The 9,257-nt window shown below is 44.5% G+C and overlaps 2 protein-coding genes across 2 annotated transcripts; both read left to right on the forward strand.

Annotated features, from left to right (window-relative positions):
• The first annotated feature begins 85 nt into the window (after positions 1–85).
• Positions 86–2,516, forward strand: LOC116612438. Its single transcript, XM_032373142.2, has 4 exons — positions 86–842; positions 911–1,597; positions 1,639–1,749; positions 1,849–2,516. Exons 1-4 carry the CDS (start codon positions 86–88, stop codon positions 2,514–2,516), a joined length of 2,223 nt encoding a protein of 740 aa, XP_032229033.2.
• A 3,193-nt stretch (positions 2,517–5,709) lies between these two features.
• On the forward strand, positions 5,710–8,286 carry LOC116612432. Its single transcript, XM_032373127.2, has one exon. It carries the CDS (start codon positions 5,883–5,885, stop codon positions 7,785–7,787), a length of 1,905 nt encoding a protein of 634 aa, XP_032229018.2. The 5' UTR covers positions 5,710–5,882; the 3' UTR covers positions 7,788–8,286.
• The last annotated feature ends 971 nt before the right edge of the window (positions 8,287–9,257 follow it).

Genomic DNA, 9,257 nt, shown 5'->3' on the forward strand with positions numbered 1-9,257 from the left:
CTAGTTTTCAGTCCACTGCGCGCAACCCTTGAGAGTATGTCCGATATGTGAGGGTGAACACCTTATAACTGACTGTAAAAAATAGATGGAATCGAATGTCAAAGACCGATGGAGCCTTGCGAAAACCAAGAATCTCTGTTTCCGATGCCTAAAGCAAAATCACAGAGGTTACGAATGTCGTAGCAATGACCGATGCAGCGTTGAAGGTTGCAAAAGCACGCACCACTTTCATTTACACTTTGATAAAGAGCCAAGTGAAACCAGTAATGAAGGTCGTTCAGCTACAAATGCTGCGTTCGGTGCCGCGGGTAGAAGTTCAAATGCCCCAGCTTCTGTGCTGTTGCGGACGGTGCCAGTGTGGGTATCGAGCGACGGAGGACGAAGAATAAAAGTCAACGCGTTTCTCGATGACGGATCAGACACGAGCTATATGAGAAGTGATGTCGCTGTAGCTTTGGGCATCAAAGCCCCTGAGAACAATTTGGCATTGTCCACTTTAACCGACACTAAAGTTATAGTGAAAAGTAAGGCCGTTTCAATAGAGGTATCGAGCGTAGAGGGAGGTACCAAGAGGAAGATGACAGTGTGGACGATGAATGAGTTATGTTCCGGTATGCCTATCCCAGATTGGAGCAGACATCAAGAGCGTTGGGAGCACCTGAAAGGATTGCCGTTCCATAAGGTTCCTGGTAGGAAGACAGTAGACATATTGATGGGTTCAGACCACCCGGAACTAGCGCTAGCTCTAGAGGAGCGCGTCGGCGAGCCAGGAGAGCCTGTCGCACGGAAGACGCCACAGGGTTGGACGTGCATAGGTCGTGTACCGGAATACAGTAACCGACGTACGTTAGAAAGGTAGAACGAGACGAAGTAGAGAACGAGGCCTCTTACTATTTACCACATTTTCCAGTGGTTCGCGAAGATAAGGAGACCAGTAAGGTGCGCATAGTTCTAGATTCTAAGGCGAAGTTCGAAGGAGCTTGTCTGAACGATGCGATGTTGACCGGGCCCAAGCTACAGCGCGATATTTTGGAAGTCCTACTTAGGTTTCGTGAGACGCCTGTTGCGCTTGTTGGAGACATCAAAGAGATGTTCCCCCAAGTCGTGTTAGAAGAGAAAGATCGTCGGTATCATCGCTTGCTCCGGAGAGACTTAGAGACAGATCGCGAACCTGACGTATATGAAGCGACGCGCCTGGTATTTGGAGATCGCGCTTCGCCTTTTCTCGCACAGTTTGTCATGCAGCGCCACGCGGAAGAGTTGCGCGATGAGTATAAGCTAGCAGCGCCGGTTGTACTAGAGAGAATCTACATGGATGCTATTTTGGATTCGGAGGATACAGTGCGCGACGCAATTAAGGCGAGAGAACAGCTAGTGAAACTTTTGGGACGAGCAGGGTTCCAAATTCGCAAGTGGTGCAGCAACAGGGCACAAGTTCTTGAAGGCATTCCCATTGAAGAACGCGCAAGCGGAGTTAATCTAGACGAGTGTGAGTTACCTAGTGTAAAGACTCTTGGTGTACAGTGGGATGCGAACACCGATGAGTTTTCCTTCGCCGTTGATCAAGATGCGACTTCATTCGAATTTACCAAGAGAGGTTTGATGAGTCGAGTGGCGTCATTGTTCGACCCGTTGCAGATGGCGGGGCACCATACGTCATAAGCGCCAAGATGGCACTCCAGGAAGCATGGCTAGAAAGTTTGGACTGGGATGAAGGATTTCTAGAGAGATTGAATGCGACCTTGGAAGGTTGGCTGGACGAGTAGGATCGTTTGGATGGAGTACGAATTCCCCGATGTTACTGCAGTGGCAAAGAGTATAGAAATGCAAGTTTGCATACGTTCACAGATGCGTCGAAGCTGGCATACGCTGCGGTCACTTACGTGCGTTTCGAAAACGAAGACGGATTGGTTGAAGTTTCATTTGTTGCAGCTAAAGCTAAAGTCGCACCCATCAGAGCAATCAGTATTCCGCGCTTGGAGCTGATGGCGGCAGGTCTAGGATTGAAGCTAGCAGAATGTGTTAGTAGAATTCTGGACATTCCTTTGAGCCAGCACACATTTTGGTCAGATAGTATGGACGTGATTTACTGGATCCATGGACAGTCGCGAAGGTATAAGCCGTTCGTCGCCAATAGAGTTTCGACTTTTCACGAGAAGACAAGTCCACAGCAATGGAGGCACGTTCCAGGAAAAGAGAATAGCGCTGACGGCGCTACAAGAGGTCTTAACATCGAAGAGTTGAATCGTGAGCATCGTTGGTTTCGAGGACCAGATTTCCTGGAGGAGGGGGAGTCAGAATGGCCTAAGAAGAGGTCTGACAGCATCCAGCAGTCTGAAGAAGCAGAGATAGAGACGAACAAAATGAGTGCAGTGTATAGTTCCAGACAGAAGAGGATAGAGCAGTTGTTAGATCCAGAGAAGTACTCCAGTTGGATGAGGTTGCTTCGAGTCACAGCGTATGTCATGCGTTTTATCGCTAAGTTGAAGAAGAAGCGAAAGAAGAACTCGGAGTAATCAGGAGCGGCAGAAGAATCGAAGTCCTTGACAGTAGAGGAGATCACTGACGCCGAGAAGTACTGGATCTCAGAAGTCCAGAGGCGACAGTATTCAGAAGAGTGCGAAACCTTGAAAAAAGAAGGTGTGAAGAACAAGAGTAATCTGAGACAGCTTAGTACATTTGTCGACCAACAAGGTATTATGCGTGTCGGAGGCAAATTAGAGAATTCGTCGTTACAGTATGACGCAAAGCATCCAGTCATACTCCCGAAGAGTGATTGGATTTCGTATTTGATTGTTACGCATGTTCACAAAAGGGCGGAGCATTCGTGCGGAACGAATCACGTGTTGGCTGAATTACGCCAGAAGTATTGGATTATTCATGGAAGGGAATTGGTCAAGCGAGTGAAGCGAGAATGCTGCTTGTGCAAGATCGTGCGGAAGAAGACAGGAGAACAAGTGATGGCGCCGCTGCCGAAAGCGAGGCTCGGAGGCCCGATGCGGTGTTTTGCGCGTTGTTGCGTGGACTCCGGAGGCCCTTTCACGGTGAAGATGACAAGGAGAGTTACTGCAAAGCAGGAAAGCCGGAAGTCAACAGCAACAACAACAACAATTTATTTTCCGTCGATGACGTGAGGAGTGGTCACCCAGTCTCTCGAGCTCGGGGAGCTCATGGTACAAACGCTCGACAACACTACTGACAACGATTACATTACACATTACATAATAATTCTAATTATGGGAAATAGGGAGAATTTAAATACAGTTGCTGCATTGGCAGCCATGTGGAATGATGTCGGGTAGGTTCTTGCGGAACTCAAAGACGGAATTAGCAGCTTTAGCAGAGTTAGGTAGTTGGTTCCAAAAATGTGATATTAGGTAGTAAAAAGAGTTATGCATATATAACGATTGATAGGATGGCTGTGTAAGATTATGAACAGAAGAGCGCAAATTGTACTGTGAAGACCGGGTTACAAAGAAGTTGGCAATATAAGTAGCCTGTTGCATCCTATATGATTTAAAAAATAATAGAAGAGCCTGAACTTGTCGCCTATGCTCAACGCATATTGGATATAGCTAAACAGTTTTCATACGATGACGATCTACCTAGATTAAGAAGTGTCCTTAAACTATAATAGTTAGACTTCTCTAGCCTGTCCTTCTGAGTCTTCGTAGCCCCGAGGAGCAGAGGGGAGCAGTATTCGAGGTGAGGGAGTACATAAGTCATGTATAGCGCAACCATGGTCTGAATTGGTACAAGGCACTTGATTCGGCGCAGCGCAGCAACTTTAGCATAAACTTTTTTAAGAACCGTAGTTATATGTTCCTTGTAGGTGAGGGACGAGTCCAGTGAGACGCCCAGTATTTTCAACGTTGTCTCAACTTTGATGTGGTCGGGACCAACGTGGAGATCGTACTCGTAGCCACTGTTCCTACCAAGCACATTGCCTGTGTCTTGCTGGTATTAATGCCGAGGTAATTGCTGGAGAACCAGTCATTTATTCGAGTGATATCTCCATTCATGGCGAATTCCATGGCTACCGGGCAGGTGCTTGCGTAGTACTGCGTAGTGTCGTCCGCATATAATCGCAGTGACAATGGTTCTAATTTTACGGCTGTGGATAAGGAGTTACGTGCGCTAGTTAAAGAAATTGATCAAGACAAGGTCACCGGAATGGGAGCGAGCGAAGGAATTGAATGGAAGTTCAATCCCCCGACTGGATCCTATCACGGGGGTGTATTCGAGTCGCTGATAAAGTCTTCGAAAAAATCGATACGCGCGATACTAGGAAATGCGGGGATTACGGATGAGGAGCTCTTGACAGCGATCGTTGAGGTAGCGGGACTGATGAACTCTCGACCTTTGAGTTACGTCAGTGATGATCCAGAGGATGACGCAGTCTTAACTCCCAATCATTTCTTGTACGGGCAAGCGGGAGGACAGCTAGCACCAAGAGTTATCGATGAGGTAGCGTTTAACCCTCGTAATCGCTGGAGGTTTGTACAGGATCTGATTAACAAGTCGTGGAAGCGTTGGATGAAGGAATATCTGACAACGTTAAACACGCGCGGAAAGTGGACGGAGTTAAAGAAAGGTGCAAGTGTGGGCGACGTGGTGCTGATGGTGGACCAGGACAATCCGCGAGGGAAGTGGCCGCTCGCTCGAGTGACAGAGGTGTACCCTGGGCCTGATGGACATGTTCGAGTTGTTGATGTGATTTCCATGGGGAAGGTCTACCGACGTCCTGTTACAAGGCTATGTCCTCTAGAACTGTAAAGTATCATTTTCAGTATGTAGTGAACGTGACCAGTCGGGCCCGTTCACGAGGGGGAGTATGTTCGATCGAGAAAATTATATGTTGCGTTACGCGTGGCGTGACGTCGGACGTTTGATTGACATTTTTGGTATGCGAGTCGCACGTGCGAGAGTTTTTCCGAGAGAGTTCGATGGGTGAGTTTTCGGGAGATGTAGTCGTAATAAAACTGTTGAGTTGGAATTTCGTTCGCTCTTACTTCGTCGAAACACAGACCATTTGATTCTTGACAGGGGGAGTTGACTTATTCTTATTATTATTTTTTTTTATTTTTTTTTGCTCTATTTTTTCCAGGACAGTTTTTCTGCCTGTCTTCCCATCTTGGCCATCAACCACTCCCCCTTAAAATATCAAATGCTCCATCCCTTAGGGCACCTGTCCTCGTGTATATGACAATGCTACAGCACTGAATGTGTAAAGCACACTGGGGAACAAACATCCTTTTTCTTTTGGGTGGTCAATTCCCTAAACATAAGCCCCCTGGGGGAACTTTCCAGAAAAGTAGAAGGGGGTGATTTCTTTGATTCTGCTATATCTTAGGCTTAAAAATTCTTCGACCACACCCAATTTGCAATTTTGGGTAAGATTTCTGTTGACCACGCCCAAAGTGCTATCCCTCAAGCTTAGAATCGATTTTGCCTACAATCACCCACATCTGTTTTTATTGGAGTCCCCACCTGGGCAAAGACCTCAATCTACATCTGCACTGCCTATTTGATGTCAAAATGTTATGGCATTACATCACTTCATAGCTGGTATGATACCCTAAAATTTACCAAATTTGAATTAATTGTGAAAAAAATTATTTTCGTCTCAAAGTTACCGTTATTTATCCTTGAAATGTATGCCCTAGTGTAATTTAAATGATAATATATTTTTTCCTATAGTATTCAGCTTTTAAAAAATGTTGGCGAGCCGTTGCTAGGGGCAACCGGTCTGTTTGCAATTTGTTTTGATCTAGAAGTCGGATTTCAAAGGGCCTATTTCGATGGGGTTTTCGATTTTCTCTTGTTTGGGTTCCCTGTGTTTTATCCACGTGACTGAATAGATCACTAACAAGAGAGTTTACATGCAGTACCTTCCTAAATATCGATCTTCACATTTCAACATCAAATCAAAATACAACCTTCCATTTTACTCTTCAAATATGCCTAAATTCGCTAACCAGAGACGCAAAAAGCGGCGTTTTTGTGGGAACCGCTTTACAGGAAGTCTCAATTTAGAGGAAAGCGAGTATAAGAGAGTTGAAAACAGTCCTAATGAGTCGGAAAACGAACCGAGTTTTTCGACTGACATGGAGCCTGTTCAAGAAGGCAATCCTGCAAAATCTGCTTCTTTTCGAAAGCTTTCGAAAACCGCTGTCGAGGCAGATACAGTGCCTAAACCTTCCCAATCCACTGCAAAGGTATCTGATGCTAAGGTGACCGGGTATCGTTTCGTGGATATGGACATTCTTAGCAATATTTTCGCTTTGCTACGATGTGGTGACTGTGGCGAGTTCTGCCTCGTGCTCGGGGAAGACGAGCACAACCGGAAGGGTTGTGCCTCGAAGCTACGTCTAACCTGCCAGAACTGTGACTGGAAGCATATCACTTATACTTCGAAAGTTCAAGGGCAAAGTTATGAAGTGAATCGCAGACTTGTTTACAGCATGAGAACACTCGGAAAGGGACATACTGGAGCCAGAAAGTTATGTTTACTTATGAACATGCCGCCACCACCTACTGCGAGGGCATTCACTAAAAACTCGCGCACACTGCTGAAGCATGTAAAGGAAATTGCAACCAAAAGTATGGGTGATTCTGCAAAAGAGCTTAAAGCAGATACATCGGATGGGCCAACCAATTGCGGTGCTTCATTCGATGGCACCTGGCAGAGAAGGGGCTTTTCATCTCTGAATGGCTGTGTCACCGGCATCTCTATTGACACAGGGAAAGTTCTCGATGTAGAGGCCCTTACGGTGTCCTGCAAACAATGCAAGCTGCATGATCATCTAGATAAGGATAGCGAGGAATACAGTTTGTGGAAGGCAAATCACAACGACTGCAAGGCCAACTTCAGGGGTTCCGCACCTGCTATGGAGCCTGAGGGTGTACAGCGAATCTTTAATCGTTCTGTAGAGACCCACAATATCCGTTACACTGAATATTATGGTGATGGCGATTGCAAAAGCTTTAATAGAGTTGAGAAAGTCTATGAGGCTGACAATATTATAGTTAAGAAAAAGGAGTGTATTGGGCACGTACAGAAGAGAGTTGGTAACTCCCTTCGAAAACTGAAACGTGACATCCCAGGTCTAGGCGGCAAAGGCAAGCTAACCGATGCACTCATTGACAAACTACAGAATTATTATGGCATTGCCATACGTTCAAATGTTGGAAACTTGGAGCAGATGCGTAAGGCAATTCATGCTAGTCTTATGCATTGTGCTTCTAATGAAGCTAGAGTGCTGCATGACCACTGCCCGACTGGAAGCACAAGCTGGTGTAAAAATCAGAAAGACAAAGCAGACCACACCAATACATTTAAGCACAGTGCTGGTCTGCCATTGGAGATACTGGCCAAGGTAAAGCCAGTATATGTTAGGCTAAGTGAAGCCAGTCTGCTGGAGAAATGCCTACATGGCAAAACACAGAACCAGAATGAGAGTTTGAATGCAATGATTTGGCAGCGAGTGCCCAAGGAGGTGCATGTCGGCAGGGATATTCTGGAATTGGGCTTGTATGATGCTGTATGTCATTTTAACATGGGGTACAGCTCTGTACTAAGACTGTTGGAAGCCCTCAAAATCCCTGCCGGCAAATATACGGAAGCAGGCTGTGGCCTTGAGGATACTTCTAGAGTTCGGCTTGCAGAGTATAAAAGTAAGGAGGCATCTAAAAGAAGGAGAAAGGTCCTGAGAGGCAAAAGAAAAAAGAAAGAGGACAAGAAGAAGCAAGCTGAGGGCTCTCTGTATGATCCTGGTGGATTTTAGAAAGTATGATCTGAACACTGCCCTCATATTATGAATTTACACATTTACGTTATCTTTAACTTGAGATTTCTCAAATTGTGAGATTTCCGTATATTAGTAATACTCTAACAGTGATATCTTCCAGAGAATTTGTTGGAATTGGCTATTTTTTCAGGGGATGTGCAGTATATGTATTCTTATACAAAGACCTAAAGGATAAACATTTGCTTTAAATCTCAAATTGAAAATAATTTTCAAACCTGACAAACAAATATCCAAATATTAGTTTCTGACAAAATATTCCTCTAATTTGAAAAATATCACCAGGGTAATTTCTATACTTCATTGTATGCATATGTTGTAGTAGAAGATTTCCTAAAAGTTTGGTGGCTATTGATAAAAAAATAAAGGAGTTATCACTGTAAGACTGGATACCATGATTTCGGGGTAATTAAGCCCCCCTGGTTGCCATAGCAACGCAATGTTTTGTCAAGTATGTCAATAAATTTATCTGATCACATAGGTTGTATGTATGTTGGTTAAAAATTATTCTAGTGCTTTTCAAAAAAAGTCACCCCTCAGGGTCTCACACCACCTTTTAAGAGTAAATTTTATGGCATTACATCACTTCATAGCTATTTACTCTTAAGAGTAAATAGCTATGAAGTGATACAATGCCATAAAATTTTGACATCAAATAGGCAGTGTGGATGTAGATTGAGGTCTTTGCATTAGCTGAGTTTTAAGCCGATTATTTCCTTTTTTCAACAACAGAAAAGAACAACTTTCATAAAGAAGTTGATGGGAGATAAGACCATTGATGCAGAATCATTGAGATTAAAAGCAGCAATGAAGGAGCAATACAAGGCACTGGAGCAGAAATACAAGAAATTGCAAGAGAAATGTGACCAGACTGTCATAGAATTTAATTACAAATGCATTGACCTGCAGAAACAGATTGAAGATTACAGGCATAGTGAGATATATCCAGAGATCCAAAGATCAAAATCATCATGGATGTCCCACAAGAGATCACATAGAATGAGATAGCATTGGGTTTTCGTTTTATAGAAGTATGTAGATGCTAGTCAAACAGTTGCTGATCTTTGTAGGTTTATGAGTAAGTAATCAGGCCCGTACCCAGGATTTTTCATGGGTGGGCAAAATCCGAAAAAGTGGACCTAATTTTTCCAGGATGGGGGGGGGGGGGGGGGGGGGGGGGGGGGTGGGGCGATGGGGGGGGGGGAGATTTCTGATAATATTCTGACCATCCCTGAAAGAACAAAAAGGGATTTATTTATGCCATTTTCACAAGAAGTTTGAATTTTTTTTTAGATTTTTGACATACAAGAGTAATCTAGAATGCCTAATTCGCTAATAATACATACCTTTCAACCTCCGAAAATCTCAAGGCTTGAATTTTTTGGGGGGAGGGGTGGGGTATATTCATTTTTTGGGGGAGGGGTGAGTTTAACCTTGATTAGCAACTCG

Source organism: Nematostella vectensis, chromosome 7, assembly GCF_932526225.1.
Source record: "Nematostella vectensis chromosome 7, jaNemVect1.1, whole genome shotgun sequence".
NCBI lineage: Eukaryota > Metazoa > Cnidaria > Anthozoa > Actiniaria > Edwardsiidae > Nematostella > Nematostella vectensis.

What these genes read in the sequence shown, in the direction of transcription:
- LOC116612438 (XM_032373142.2), top strand. Translation starts at nt 86, where the DNA reads ATGGAATCGAATGTCAAAGACCGATGGAGCCTTGCGAAAACCAAGAAT. An exon ending in ACCGGAATACAGTAACCGAC is followed by an intron (nt 843 to 910) that starts GTACGTTAGAAA and finishes CACATTTTCCAG; the next exon opens with TGGTTCGCGAAGATAAGGAG. An exon ending in ATTCGAATTTACCAAGAGAG is followed by an intron (nt 1,598 to 1,638) that starts GTTTGATGAGTC and finishes GACCCGTTGCAG; the next exon opens with ATGGCGGGGCACCATACGTC.
- LOC116612432 (XM_032373127.2), top strand. Translation starts at nt 5,883, where the DNA reads ATGCAGTACCTTCCTAAATATCGATCTTCACATTTCAACATCAAATCA.